Raw genomic sequence first — 15,375 nt, 5'->3', positions numbered from 1 at the left:
GCACACACTGGATGGGCAGCTAGGAAGAACTTGACAGAAATTGTATTGGGATGGCAGACTCTACCTTTAAGCCTTAAGTGGAAAGCAGGGCTCTCCCATGCTCAAGGTCCTAGGTTCAAACCCACAGCTTAGAGCAGTTATACGTATCGAGTTTTTAACATGGCCCGCACCAAATGAAGTATATGAGCAAGCGCTCAAGGCTCAGACAGCTATGCCATAGTAAGGGATGTTTCTGCCAGAAAATTATGGATGGATTCATCAATTTAGAAGACAAAATCAATGGTAATCACCATTTTAATGTTTTTTTAGTGAGCTTTTTTATTCTGCTAGTGACAGCATCCTTAGGAAAACATCTAATTGGGCTTGTTATCAGAGGCCCTGACTGGGTTCATTATAAAATCAACAAATAAATCAATTGTTACGAAGACATTTTCCTGAGAACTTCATTGCATTTATTGCATTGTGACAGACGTGATTCTAAATTCATTTTAGACACATTTGAAATGCTATTGACCTTTCAATACTCATGTAGCCATTCCCTGACATCCATGTCTGAAATGAACATTCAAAACAACATATTTTAGACAAACAGTGACCTTTTAAAAAACAAGTATGGATTTTCTTTTTTCAAAATAAAAAAAAATTAATTATTAAATTCTTTATACAAAACATTATACACAGAGAGGTACGGAATGTTCCGGGGGATGGGAGCGAGTGTTTTAGGCGGTTCTTCCAGGGCAGGAGTTGGGAGTGACGCCATGGAGGAGGAACGCTGAGCCAAAGTCCAAAACGTCAGTCACGTGACCTTTGTAAATACGCAGGTTACGCATGCAGCCTTGGAACGCAGTCTTTGTGGTCAGGCAGTTCTGCTTCACATCAGCTGTACGAGTGAGAAAAAAGAGAGAAGTTAGAGATTCTAGTTAGTCAGAAACAAGAACAAGAAATGCTATGAAAAGAAATATATATAAAAAATAGAATATATATAATATAATAAAAATGATATACATATTTATTTTTATTTTTATAAGGGATGATGAGCATTAAACACCAACAGTATAAATATGACTCATACCTGGATATCCTCCCACGTAGATGGGATTTTTGGTTTCGGCTGAGGTGGATGAGAGGTAGGGGTTGGGTGTGGTGACGGTGAGCCCGTCCACGGTGATGCTGATGCTGTTCTTGAACTTCTTGGCCACCACGGTGTGCCAGCGGCCATCACAGAACCAGCGACTGCTCCGCGAGGACGCCAAGGTACGGCCCGCCCCGTTGTTCACGTTAAAGACCACCTGTATAAACACACATGCTTATTATAACAGCTTCACCAAGTCCAGACAGAGTACACAATGAGGCTGCCATGATGATACAAGAGCCAAAGACAATGAAACACATTTTGATATACGTTCATATATAAGTTCATTTTATCACGTTTCATATTTAAATACCTTTTAAGTAATGTTTTTGTATTGACTGTAAATAGTGGATTTATGACAATGTCTGACACTGATTACTGATTATTGATTACCTGTCCATTGACCAGCTCCAGGCCAATGGCATCAATCTTGGGGCTGCTGACTCCCAACAGAACTCCGTCCAGTCCGGTAGAGCGGAACTCCAAACTCACGGTCACATCTGAGCCCACATTGTAGCCCTCTTTAACTGGGGGAGCAGACAGAACAGAGAGAACACAGAAACATAAATACTCCTCTTCGATTAGGGTACAGGGAACAAAGAACACAGAACCTTAATGCCCCTTTTTGATTGGGGTAGAGAGAACAGAGAACACGTCCCTCTTCCCTAGACTTTCATGGCCCTTTCATAGGGTAGAGAACAGTGACGATTCTAATGCTTAACCATATAACTGTACTTATGTCAACCATGTGTGTAGGTGTGCGTCTCGGCATGCGTGTGAGTTCAGTCTGCCTTTGCGTAACCGTATGGACGGCCCATAGTGAATGTCGATGAGTCAATATTAAGCAGTGACTCTTGATGGCCAGTTGTGCCCTGGCGCTCTGCATCTCTGTGTGCGCCCACCGAATGCCGCGTATCCACTGCCGCTGAAGAAGGTGCCCTCCTGCGCCGAGCTGAAACACTCGCCGGTGGCGTGCGCCGAGAGCGGCCTCTTGGTGTTCATCTTCACGCTGTTCAGCAGCACGCCCTGAACGCAGCCCGCCAGACTGTGGGTCACCTGAGTGAGGAACGCAGGCCAGACAAGAGGGTTACTTCATTGCCAAGGGTACACGCAGACCTCTGGCATGACCTTTAGACCCGAGCTCATGCTATCCAATTGCACAGCGCTACTACTACATAAGAGATTCACTTTCACACCGTGCAACTGCAAGTGTCTAATTGCAGTAACATTACCAAATAACCCAATCAACGTAAATGAAACATTTAAACTGCGGTTATATAACAACAATTACATTATCCATTATATAATTACATTAACCATGACATCATGTTGACAATATACAAGTAATTACATTGAATCAGTATAACATATTTGTTTTCATAGTCCAGGGACACATGCACTGACAAAGTAACACTTCACATAAAGAGCAGGTGGGAGATGGGAGTGGGAAGGGAAGGGAAGTGAGGATGAGGATGAGGATGAACTTGCAGACGTACATTTCCGATCCTCCGGGGGATGTAGGTGGAAGGCAGGCCTCCCAGGTAGAGGTTTCCTTCCACGTCAAGTGTGTGCCCTTTGAGCTGAACGCGAGTGGACTCCTCTCCATCAACACTGATCTTCACATTCTTCTTACCCAACTCTGTCTTTACCTGCACACACACACACACACACACACACACACACACACACACACACACACACACACAAAAGACATCATATAGTCAGTGTCTCTATTAGGTGTAAAACAGATAGAGATAAACAGATAATGAAAATATATAAAAAAAAACATATAAAGTATTTTAACTCTATTCTACCTCAAAACTAAGATAAGAGTACATTTACATCCTATAATATTGCTGTGAGTGGTGGTATTTGTCCCTGACGTTTCCACCTATGCTGACCCGAGTACGAGTGAAACAGTGATGAGGGCAGGCTAAGAGAGGACATGGCAGACATGACTCACGGTGTGCCAGAGGCCGTCGTTAATGCGCTTGGGCAGGGAGGCGGTGGCAGGCCCTTTGCCCAGGTCACAGGCGAAGAAGAGATGCCCACCATGCACCTGCAGCACGGCGTAGTCCTGCTGATTGGCATTGGCCATGTAGAACAGCACGCCGCTGCCAGCGAACGTGCGCACCGAGAGCTTCACGGAGAAGCTACCAAAATAAAACATGAAGATAACAGGATGTTGAATTAGTAAAAGCACAGAGGAAATAAAAACACCATCAAATATTTAACTTCACACTTTATTTTTACTGATGTAGAAGACCTATTTTTTGAAGAACTTCATATATGATACATACAAAATGTACACTTTTTGTCAAAAAACCACCATCAATCAATACACTTTGGTATTGTTATCACCATTCTGTACTATAAAAAGTAAAAGAAGACATGAAGACCCTTTTTTCATTCATTGTCCTCCACTCATGACTGCTCCTAAATCAGTGAATGACTACATGTCTGACACAGGCTGCTGCCTCAGAGGACCTACACAGGATCACTGTTTCTACTGTGTGTGCCTCTTGTGTGTGAAACTCCATCAGCGCATGAATAAGCCATGAGTAAACAGAGAGAAAGAGAGAGAGAGAGAGAAAGGGAGAGAGAGAAAGAGAGAGCGAAAGAGAGCTGAGCCTGGAGACTCTGATGTAATGGAGATGTGAAGGGGAAAAAAAATCAGGTCATTACCTAATGAGCAGCTATTAAATATGCACTCCGTTTTTCACTTCATATGTGGTGAGTTGTAAAGCATGAATATCTATCTCAGGATGAGGAACAGCATCACTACAGAGAGTACGCCTGATAATGATGAGGTGTTTGATGTCTGGTCTCTGACAGAGATGATAGGGTAATGGATGTATACTGCCTCTAGGGGAGAAAAGCAATGCTGTTGTGGTGTCTAGGGATGTATGTCATGTACTAGGTCATCCCCGCATACAGATGTTTCTGTTCAATGATTTGTTCTGTCTACAGTCCAATAAGAAAGCTTATATCTTCAGCCCCACTAGGCTTTTTTCTTTATCGGCTGACTTGACAAATGACTATTTGAGGCATCCCTGAGTTTTTCTGCCAAATAAGGGCTTGTTGTGGCGGGGCCTCGGGGTGGAATGAGAGGGAATCATGGCTAAGCTCACCTCGTTCTCACTGTCCTGTTTTTGAAGGCCAGGATCATGTGGCTGTTCCTGGACAGCCCAAACTGGTGGGATTCACCGAGGGTTCCTGTGTCGTCCATGGTAGCACACTGAGAGAGAGAAAGAGATAGAAATATAGAGAGAGAGAGAGAGAGAGAGAGAGAGAAAGAGAGAGAGAGAGAGAGAGAAAGAGAGAGAGAAAGAGAGAGAGAGAAAGAGAGAGAGAGGGAGAGGGAGAGGGAGAGGGAGAGGGAGAGGGAGAGAGATTATTATGAGAAATACTATGATACAAGACACTTGTGGTCAAGGAGGTCAGAGTACACTTCATGCGGGAGATAATGAGAAGAATGAATCATTCAGTTTCCACTGATTAATCACACAGGCAGCCAAAGAATGCTGCTCAGTCATTATCACATAACCAAGAACGCTACTCATATTTTATGAAATAATGAAGAATGTTTCTCAGTGGCCTCTTCAAAATTCACAGACTCACTGGTGCCCCTCTAAGTTGAGATCCTAGAGTATCCATGCTGTGATTTATAATATGATATTACATGATATTATGATCTAATATTCTATGAGATTCTTTGGTAACATGTGTAGTGATCTGGTTGTGAATGCATGGTGGTGTTTCGGGTTTTGGGAGTCGTATCACGCGTACGGAGGTGGAGCCTGGTGTGATGGCGCTGAGCTCGGTTGGAGGTGCCTGTGGGGGTTTGGCCGGGTCAGGGGTGGGCTCTAGATCCGCCTCGTCGGGCAGAACCACCCGTTTGGGCCGTTCCTCCAGGAGACAGCTGTCCATGTCCACTCCCTCGTACCGCAGGGCATTGGACAGGTCCAACAGCCTGATGAAAGACAAGGATTATGAGAATTTAGATAGTCAGTTTCAGAAACAGCGACAGCTTAGCGGCCAGTTGCATAGTTGGACGAATGGTTTCATGCTATCCAGCCAAAGAAGTTTAACCCCACTCATTCATCAGCAAAATTGTAATCTTTAAATATTACATTACATTACACTATGATTATTTATGATGTTAAGTCAAATGTTACATCCTACATGAAATAAATGGGTACCTAACCAATTAAAGCAGCATTTCTGCAGTCAAACCTTATCCATACATCTAAAAGGATCTGTATGCTTTTGCTGGTGCTTAGTGTTTGTGCTCGTCTCACTCACTCGGTGTTCAGGGCGAGGTTCCTGATGCAGCCGTAGAAGGCGGTGGTGATTGAGAGCACTCTGCTGCCCTCTCCTGGTGGCACTCCTCCCACGTAGAGGTGGTCCAGGATCAGTGAGCCTTTATCGGCCGAGGAGCCCAGTCTCACTGAGGTCTGGTGGTCCTCATCCACCAGCACGTGCATCGTCCTGGAAAGAGAGACAGATTCATCTTTAATGAGTGTGTGTAGTACATACAGGACTGAGAAATCAGGTAATTAGTTATCAGTAATGAATAATTAATCATGTTCTGAGAGTAGATTTTCCAAAGCAGATACTATGATTTAGAAGTACATTCAAAATATTAAAGTAGGTGTTATTCAAATGATTCACATGTAATTTTAGAATAGACAAGGTCAAAGTTGTACACAATGGAGAAGTATTACGTAAACACTATGGCATGAGTATTTACACATTCAGGGTTGGTGGAGGCTGAAAAAAGCATATCCCACATTCCTTACTGCTGGGGTAAAAAACATTATCCCTTCGCCATGGCAACCCAGTGTTTGTGTCAGTGAGTGATGTGGCACCTTTTGCTCCTCTGCAGGATGAGAGAGTGCTCTTTCCCATCAGCAAAGGTTCCTGTCGAGGATCTGATGACAGCTTTGTGGGAACTCCCTCCCTCAGCCATGTTTACATGGACCTCCAGTCGACCAGACACGAGCATGACAGCCAGGAAAGGCTGCAGGGAGGGGGACAGAGGGAGACACACAGAGAGAGAGAGAGAGAGAGAGAGAGAGAGAGAGAGAGAGAGAGAAGGGGAGGGGGACAGAAAAAGACAGACAGGCCGAGAGAGAAATAGAAACTCTAGGTTAGGTATGACTAAAATAAGCTATGAACTTGAATGACTTCTACAGTTGACTGAATTCCCATACACACGTTTGTGGTACATTTCTAGGTACCACCAGTGCCAGCGCCCTAACATAAATGTACCTGGTGTGTCTGTCGGCGCTTGCGGTTCGCCATCTTGCCAAAGCCAGCGAGGATCAGGCCTGACATATTCTTTGTGGAGAAGGTGGCCATGAGCTCCATCTGGGGATCCAGGCTGATGGAGGGCATCTCCAGGAAACCTCCACCCAGCACCGACATTCTGCGGATGGGCTACAAAACACACAAAGACACGTGTCCATATGTTAATCGTCACATACTGTGGATGTATTAAAAATAAAACATGTCACACAGATGTTACCACTGGAAATGTAGAGCATTTAGAGCATGTAGAGCAAGTCATAATGTCAGAATCACTTTACTTGAAAACATTCCTCAGGTCTTACCTCTAGAACACAACCTTTCTTTACACCATAGGAATTCCTCAGCAAGTCAAAGTTTGTGCGAGCAATCTCCACGTTTTTGATGCATCCTACATATGAGCGTGCCACCACCTGCCTCCTGCACAGATGAAACACTTGTTTTCAGTTAAATATGTAACAGCTTTCATTAAAATATAAACATATTAAGTTGTATCACTGATGGGTGTGAACCATGATTTTGGTACAGCGGCAGTTGCTAAGGAACACGGTTTAACATGTAAAGACGACGTTAAGACGGAGAATTGTGCTTGTACTGAGACTGAGTCAGTCTTACCTGATTGGTCGAGACATAGGGAGGCCTCCGATGTAAATGGGGTCGAGGTCGGAGCGGTTGAGGTCGGAATTCCCATCTGGAGCCTCTTTCTCTGTGACCTCACGCTCTGAGGGGTTGTCTGCTGCCATGACGGCCAAATAGCCTTTGGAAACAACACACATCTCATCATACATGTCATTTCACTATGGGGTACACTAGCATGCAAATATTAATACTATACTGATAGTTGATATTCATTCAATAAACATGGACCCTTATCGATGAGCACTATTTCAAAGAGCTTTTTGTCACAGAAATAGAGTCCTAAACCCAGCAAGACCTCACGAGAACACAAAAACCTTAAAAGTAATTAATTTGCTCATTTATTCATTCATTGCTTGCTTAAGACTGTAGTCCCACCTTTGCGTTTATTTCTCTGCAGGGCAATTTTGTACCAGGTTCCTGTGTTGTACACTTTGGTGGTTGTCATGGTGAGGGGTCCAGATCCCAGTTCAAAGGTCAAACGCACTTTTCCGTCCACCAGCTCAATGGACAAAAAGTCTCTCTGCAAAAATATTATGAAAAAAGAATCAGCACAATGAATACTGTACTTATCCTTTCCTTTTGACATTTATGTTGATATGGTGCATGTTATGGCGTATCGTGTATTACCGTTCCGTTTGATGCCAGGTAGAGGAGTAGGCCATTGGGTGAGAGAGTCTTGAAGAACATCACGATACTGGTGGCTGTCGAGCGGAGGGACTTCTCCACCACAGAGTATCCGCTGCCATCGAAATGGAAAGAGGTCTCCTCTGCCTGAGGACTACAAGGGAAAACATGGAGGAGGATGTATTTAGTTTGGATGTAATGAATTTACACAATTGGGTGATGAAAATCTCAAGGAGAATTCAGGTGAGGTCAAATAACCCAGGGGCTATTAACATACAAACTAGCTGTGATAAATGTAGTTATGAATAAACCGAATGGATAACAACAAATGTTTCTGAACTACATGATAGTACCTCTTGAAGCAGCCACGACACTGTCCTTCTCTCTCTGCATAGTTCCATAACCCAATGTTCTTCTCGTTCAGCGAGGCTTCTCCCATACAGCCCTTGAACTGCTTTAACTTCACTGCTGAGGACTTCTGCAGAGAAATGAACAGGAAAATATTAGTATTTTTAGTATTGGTTCCTGGAGAACACCAGTGTTCAAAGTAGTGAAGGAGGTAAAAATTCTGTTTTGTCAATGCACTCATTACGATGCACCATGATCCAACTCAACCTATGCTTTCAGACAGCCAAACCTTCTATCTCCTGGTTGAAGAACTGTGATCAACTCGGCTACTGTATTCGAGTGATAGGCATGTATTGAGATTACAGGAAGGACCTCCATTTTCTGATCAAAGATGATCCATTCCGTCAGAGGCACATTGTCTCACCTTGATTTGTTTGCCTAGACCACCAACAAATATCCAGGTGTCCTTAGTGATGTCCATGACTGTAGATGACCCTGGGGCAGTTGCCTTTACTGTTGGCAAGGGCGCAGAATCCAGCTGCTGAACTGTCAGTGTGCCATGCTTGCCGAAACTGTGGAAGCAAAATGATCACTGTTTTTTGCAGGAAAAGCTTAACTGATGTGGTCAGGTGCATGTTTGTCAAGTACACCGTGTGAAGAGTTTTAAATATGGTATTGAGACAAGTGTGAAAAACTGCAAATCTACTATTATGTATATATGTATTCTAGAATATCTTGTACATGATTTTATACATTTTATAAATAAAATCATGGTATGTACTTTATATCAGCACTTTGTCCATTGTATATCATCATATTGAATGAATATAAGCTCTCACAGTAAATAGTAAAATTACAGTTAGTACCCTAGTACTTCTCAGGGTGAGTTTTGGTTTTGGTAAAAGCAAAGCTTACCGAGTTGCGTTAATCCGTTGCCACTTATTGTTGTTGATCTGCACGTCGGGGTACTCCAGCTTGGCGTGACCTGACCCAGCATCCCATGTGAATGACACCTTCCCATGATGCGTCTCAAGGGCCATAAAGTCCGCCTGACGGAGAGACATCACACCCAAATTAAATGATCATATGCAAAACAATTTATACTTTGCCCTTTGAAAGGCACTTATCTGAATAAATCTAGCATAGAATGAGTATAAACATTTCAACAACTGCTACAAAAACATGATCTCATTCATGTGCCTCACATATAGTATTTTTAGCTTTGGCATTTTCTACCACTGTGCTCTATTTTGCTATGGCGCTACACTGCAGGCTATGGCGTGTGCTAAAAACTAATCACCTTGACCTGGGCAACATTTGTAGTCATGGCACTGCTTCAGTCGTACAACTAATACAAAAAAAATGAGTTCCAGGCTTACGGCGGAGCTGCTGCCCATGTAGAATAGCAGGTTGTCGGGTTCGGTCGTCTTCACTGTCAGGGTGACGGTGTTGATGTTGCTGGAGGAGACCTCAGGCTTGTAGGCCCTGACGCAGTCGTGCTCTGCCAGTACTGCCACTTTGATCTGAAAGTCAGGGGTAAAAGAATGAGGGCAAATTACTGTTAGTGTCACTTGATTGGTCAATCAAAGTCGAAAAAGTAAGCTGTTGAGGAAAGTAGACTGACATAGACATAGTTGAGTTGCGCAAAGATTTCTATGTATTTCTTCTGAGTATGTGTGTGTCCATGTGAACTTGTAGAACGTCAGTGTGTGTGCATTTGCGTGTTTGTGTGTGTGTGTGTGTGTGGGGGGGGGATACAGACAGAATGTGTGAGAGTTGGGAGAGTGTGTGCATCTGTGACATCACTGTGTATCACTGCCCGCTTGTGTTAGTCAGTATCTTAACTTTAATGAGACAAGACAAACGTCTGCGTGAGCATGTGTGTGTGTGTGTGTGTGTGTGTGTGTGTGTGTGTGTCTGCACACTGCACTGACCGAGGCGGCCTGCCTGCGAGCTTGGCTGATCATCTCTTTGATCTCGGACAGGTTCCTGCTCAGGTTCTCCCCCAGCGTCTTCAAAGGCTTCATCCTGTCAAAGAGACGCTCCGTCCACACCTCCACCTCATTCAGCTTCGCCGCCGCCTCACTGGCTGCAGGGGAAGGAAGACACGGACAGCTCATTCTCACAATGCATCACATAATATTCATCACTACACACTTGGTAAATGTGTTACATTTACTCATTTACGGCTATAATTTGTTAACACATTTCATATCATATCTTCTTCAAAATTAAGCAGACATAACTTTGCAAAGCAACTTCTGCACAGTGATCGTGTGTTTTTCAGCTGTGCCCTACAGCATTGGAACTTGTGACCCTAAAATCTCAAGCCTGGGCAGTTTGAGATAAAAGCCGACCACTCTGTCGCTGAACTTTAACGTACTGGTCTTTTCTGAGTCGGTGACCATCTCGTTGGTGCCCCTGGCGGTGCTGTTGGCTTCGGCCACGGTGGAGGTGGACTGCCCTAGCTTGACCTGCAAGTGCTCTAGACGACCCAGAGCCTTCAGCAGAGAGGCGTTGACCCCTTCCGCCTGCTCCTTGGTCTCCTGGACCTGTTTGCTACCTGAGAGAGAGACAGGAAAGACAATAATAAAGAAATGGTTCTTTAAGCTATAATGTTTGGGAGAAACCATCTGAAAAATCAGCTAATTTGGACAGAAAAGGACAGGACTTTGGTGTTTAGGGTGAATGAATTATCACTGTTGAAAATACTAGAATAACAGAAACCATCAAATTCCATTGTAGGCTTCATTTGGAGCTAAAAGCTAAACCGTTTTTGCAGAACTATGTCTTCCCAAATTAAGCCCACGGTATTTTCAATTCAATTCAATTTTATTTTATTTATATAGCGCCATAACAATACAATTATCTCTAGGCGATTTGTTTATTAGTTTCACATTAAGAATTGCAATCCACTGAATTATAACGCACTAGTACATCACTCTACGACAATCAGCAGAACAATCTGTCCTAAATACAGTCTAAGAGTCTGCAATAGTGACGCACCACTGGGAAGGTCCTTGAGGAATGTAGACGCCTCTGGGATCAGCTGGCTTATGTTGCGGATGTTGGCTTTGGCCAGAGCCAGCCTGTCAGTCATATCGGTGAGATTCACAACAAGACCTGCAGAGGAGACAAACACACGTTAGCACAGCCCATCAGGAGACCGAAGCACCAGCTATGCCCCCATATACGATATTGACCAAAGCCTAATGAATATTCGTTTGTTTGTACCTGCATGTGTGGGTATTTGAGTTGGTGTATGCCTGTGTGTGTGTGTGTGTATGTGTACATCTGCATGAGTCACAGGTGTGTATGTCTATGAATGTGTGTGTAGGCATAAGTGTGTGTGTGTGTGTGTGTGTGTATGGGTACACACCATCACTGTAGTTGCTCATGCGGTAGCTCTTCTCCAGGATGTCCATGCTATGCTGCAGGGCCCGTGTCCCCTGTCCATTCATTGGCTCCTCTGACTGAGTCTACAACAAACACCAAAATCCATCTTTTACCTTGGGGAACGTCTTTCTCTCTCCAAAAGAGGCATCTGAAAAGGCCCTGCAGGTAAATAAGCCTTTCTATTTGTTTGGCTTGGCTCACCTGGTTGAGTACGTCAGTGGCATTCTGGATGGCTGTCAATGCTAAGTCCTCCGCTGCCTGGATGTCTCCTCGGATGTTAGTGTTGGCCAGGGCTGCAATGGTGGCATTCTCTGACGCTCCGCGCACCTCAGACAAAGACCTATTCAGGAATTTAATATTACAACCAGAGTTTGACAAAGCCGAACAATAACTCATAAATGAGGGATTCTTTTGCTTTATTGACATGGTTACGTGATTAAGCATGATATGTGGGTAAACTGGTGTTTTATAAATAGAAATACAGAAATATACACGCCCAACATCACATTTACTTACTCACTCATTCCCTCTCACACACACACACACACACACACACAAATAGAAACACACACACACATAGACACAGACAGACACACACACACACCCGTTGTGAGCCTCTGCCTCTTTGTGCAGTGCCTTGGCGTGGTCCTCGGCCCTGTAGACTATCTGCAGAGCGTCTCTCTTGCTGAGGTCCATGACCAGCGTGTCCACGTGCTTCCTCAGAGTGGGGTAGCGCATCTCCAGCTCATCGCGTGTCTCCTCCAGAGTCTACAACAACACAACACAACACAACACAACACAGTCACAACAGGACCAACAGCTGCTCTGTGAAACAGAACCCCTACATTTTAAATCTTAGATACTCTCATTTGTAATATTAGATCACTCTCGTTTAAATTGTACAGTGTGGCACTGCCACAGATAAATGCCAGTAGATCACACCCTCACACATATACCCCAGTTAAGTAATAAAGTTTACGTTAAACTGTTGAGGTAGTAGTGAGGGAGTATAGATAAAGTCCTAAAGGGAAATCCACTCTTTACTTATAGTTACCGGTAAATGGTGACATGGTATACTTTATTTGTTTTTTCTGCGTATAATTTGCTGTAAGGACTTTTACTGATTCTGACAGGAAAAGGGGACTTTTAAGTTTCCTAATTAAAAAGCACACCTGAGGAAGCAGACAGGAGGTGCATGTGTAGGACACCTGGAATACTTTCCTGGCAGGTGGGGAAGCCATTGCTGTGTGCTGAACAAAAGAAAACTGGAGGATTTCCGTGTGGAACTGTTGCCAGTTTGTGGAGTATAGACCTCTCTTAATTGCTTGTTTTCAGATCGTGGATTATATGGTACTTTGATTCTTGGGTCTTTTTTGCAGGAGAAGAGGAGTTTTGGGTGAGACCAATCCTTTTCTTTGTTGTTTAACCAGGGATGGATATTATGTAAAGGCCTACTTTTGTCTTTCTGGGCCCTCCTTTGGTCCGTCTCACAATGGACAAAAACGTTCAAGGGACTTGATGTATGGCGTGATGTGTATAATTTCTTTGTTATTTAGATTTTCCAGAACGCTTGCCATGTTTATTTCTTGTTAATTGAATGTCCTTGACTAAATTTGAAAGATGTGAGGAAACTGTCTTGAGTTATTTATTGTTTTAATTTGCACCTCTATAGTGATTTAAGAAAAATGTACAGTTTGAGTTTCTCTAAAGAAGCCAATTTGTTATAACAATAGCATTTTAAAGGAAAACTATGCATTTATTCAGGCTTGAAGGAATAAAACTAGACCTGTCCATAGATAACAGGGGGATTGACTACCATGTTACACAGCTAAAGGATGTATCAAGAGGCCAGCTTCTTTGGTATTTGTCTGTGTCAATATACCAATATAGTCACTGGTCTGTGTGGCTGTTTGTGGCTGTTGTCATGGAGGAGCATTGGTATGGGGCTATAGGAGGAATGTATGATGAGAGAGAAATGGTTTTGTGGACGTACAGATGTGATGTTGTCCATGTCTCCACCGATGTTCAGAGCATCAGTCAGGAGGTCCTGGGCCTCCTCCATCTGTGAGGTCACTTCCTGGGTGTTGGTGCTCACGTTGTGCTTCAAAGTCTATTGACAAATCACAACAACAGATTTGTGATTAGGCCAAAGCTAAGCATGGAGAGTAGCCTATTTCTGTATAGATCCAAGGATACTACAATACAAAGTCACATTACAGGCTTAAACTTAGAACTACTGCAGTCATCATTAAAGACATTTAAAGATATTTTACACAAAATAAAGATATCTTACATTAGTTGTTCAAGGACTTATATTATACGTTTGCCCGTCACGTTACATTATTCTGAATCATATAATTTCTTTACAATCATCAAATTATATATGATTCAATCACAGAAATCAATACGCTGCTCTGATGGCGTTGAAGATGCTCTCAGTTAGTGTTGATGTCTTTTCGAGACTCACAGTGTACTGGTCCAGAGTGATGTTGATGATACTGAGCAGCTGAGTGGTCTGATTGTTATGCCCCCTGGCCACCATAATGAGCTCCTTGGCCTCCTGCAGCTGATGCGTGTGATTGGACAGCACCGTGACGATGGCCTCCATCTGAGACTCGACGGCTTGGCGAGGCTCCCCAATCTGTCTCTGTACCTTCTCAAGGACTGCCACCGCCTCACTGCACAGTAAAGCAACACAGAAGTGGTTTTCGTATCACATCCTTTGGACCTTTGATAGCTTCACTCTCTTCTGCTAGTTCTGTTTAAGTTATCAAACTCAATTTTCTATTAACTATTATCACAGGAATGAGTCAGAGAATTTGAACAAGGAGGTCATACAGTTAAAAAAAAAAAAAGATTATATTTACTGTATGTGTTTTCATGAATCTTTTGCCTAAATGAGGAGCATTTAGTCATGGAGACAGGATTTATACCAGACTATCGGTACTGTGCATCAGACTTATGCTCCAGATTTAGTGGGGTTTCCTCTGTACTATGAATTGTTTTGGGATTGGTGTGGGTTCTTACGTACACAAAAATGTCTAATAGTAGCCAGCAGGTGCAGAGCTGAGTAGTGAGCAGACCTCACTCCATGACACCTGAAGAGACGTGCTAGCAACAGGCGCTAGCGACTAAACGCTAGCAGCTCTTGTCTACTGTTCATGGCTCTGGGATTGGAGTGAGTTCTTACAAAAGTCTTCTGACTGACCTGAGTTCAGTGAGGGCTGAGGTATTGGCGTTGGTGATGTTGAGGCCTCTTATCTGCTCCAGCATGGCCTCCACCTGCCCCAGTAGGACGGTGCTGTTGGTCTCGCTCATCTCCTCCTTCGCTGTCTCATTCAGACGACCCACCTCCTCTTCCAGAGCTGCACCAATCACACCCAGTCAAGCACATGATGCAAATGATGCAAGAACCAATCACCAGTTAGATGTCATATTCTACAGACTTGGCTGTTATTGCTGCCAACCAATCAAAGTCATATTTCATCTATAGTTCATCTGGTCCTGATTATCATGTATAACAGCATAAAAATCAATGCTCAATCAATCAATCATCCTTTACCTTGTATAGTAGCACGAGTCTTATTGATAAACTCCAGTAATTTATTGCCCTGTGTAATCCGCTTTTCTGTTGATTGGATCACTTCCTCTCCGTATTTGGACACAGTCTTGGCCTGTAAGACATTACATAGAGATAGAGGCTGCAGTTCCAGTAACCGGCAGGAAGAAGGACACTGTCACTTACAATCATACAGTATATTTGCAGATGATATGATAGAAGATAGGATTAAGGTTTAGGTCTGTGGAGCCCTACCTTTTCCTCAAGGTCGTCAATTTGTTTAGTGAAGTTAGTCACAGCAGCCTCTGCCTTGTTCGTCTTATGACTTGAGCTTTTCTCCCATGACATGAGGTCCTGCGGGAAAAAC

At 43.5% G+C, this 15,375-nt stretch overlaps 1 protein-coding gene across 2 annotated transcripts in view; it reads right to left on the bottom strand.

Annotated features, from left to right (window-relative positions):
• Window positions 1-292: 292 nt before the first annotated feature.
• The window catches only part of lama1 (laminin, alpha 1), a 63,333-nt gene continuing 48,250 nt past the window's right edge, over window positions 293-15,375 (bottom strand). For both annotated transcript variants that reach the window (XM_031584386.2, XM_031584385.2), the window contains exons 34-63: window positions 15,264-15,362; window positions 15,012-15,123; window positions 14,658-14,814; window positions 13,917-14,127; window positions 13,443-13,559; window positions 12,054-12,217; window positions 11,651-11,789; window positions 11,433-11,532; window positions 11,060-11,176; window positions 10,437-10,616; window positions 9,988-10,142; window positions 9,433-9,576; window positions 8,969-9,102; window positions 8,478-8,625; window positions 8,059-8,183; window positions 7,709-7,859; window positions 7,457-7,601; window positions 7,058-7,199; window positions 6,748-6,862; window positions 6,407-6,574; window positions 6,004-6,155; window positions 5,438-5,623; window positions 4,922-5,105; window positions 4,264-4,370; window positions 3,096-3,285; window positions 2,629-2,781; window positions 2,035-2,188; window positions 1,526-1,659; window positions 1,073-1,289; window positions 293-880 (exon numbers count right to left, since the gene is read on the bottom strand). In XM_031584386.2, coding sequence (XP_031440246.1) covers window positions 720-880; window positions 1,073-1,289; window positions 1,526-1,659; window positions 2,035-2,188; window positions 2,629-2,781; window positions 3,096-3,285; window positions 4,264-4,370; window positions 4,922-5,105; window positions 5,438-5,623; window positions 6,004-6,155; window positions 6,407-6,574; window positions 6,748-6,862; window positions 7,058-7,199; window positions 7,457-7,601; window positions 7,709-7,859; window positions 8,059-8,183; window positions 8,478-8,625; window positions 8,969-9,102; window positions 9,433-9,576; window positions 9,988-10,142; window positions 10,437-10,616; window positions 11,060-11,176; window positions 11,433-11,532; window positions 11,651-11,789; window positions 12,054-12,217; window positions 13,443-13,559; window positions 13,917-14,127; window positions 14,658-14,814; window positions 15,012-15,123; window positions 15,264-15,362 — 4,461 coding nt within the window. In that variant the 3' untranslated portion in view covers window positions 293-719. The remainder of the gene's footprint in view (window positions 881-1,072; window positions 1,290-1,525; window positions 1,660-2,034; window positions 2,189-2,628; window positions 2,782-3,095; window positions 3,286-4,263; window positions 4,371-4,921; window positions 5,106-5,437; window positions 5,624-6,003; window positions 6,156-6,406; window positions 6,575-6,747; window positions 6,863-7,057; window positions 7,200-7,456; window positions 7,602-7,708; window positions 7,860-8,058; window positions 8,184-8,477; window positions 8,626-8,968; window positions 9,103-9,432; window positions 9,577-9,987; window positions 10,143-10,436; window positions 10,617-11,059; window positions 11,177-11,432; window positions 11,533-11,650; window positions 11,790-12,053; window positions 12,218-13,442; window positions 13,560-13,916; window positions 14,128-14,657; window positions 14,815-15,011; window positions 15,124-15,263; window positions 15,363-15,375) is intronic.

The sequence above is a fragment of the Clupea harengus genome, chromosome 17 (assembly GCF_900700415.2).
Source record: "Clupea harengus chromosome 17, Ch_v2.0.2, whole genome shotgun sequence".
NCBI lineage: Eukaryota > Metazoa > Chordata > Actinopteri > Clupeiformes > Clupeidae > Clupea > Clupea harengus.
Note: the sequence above shows the minus strand (reverse complement) of the source record. Positions and strands in the feature narration are given on the sequence as shown.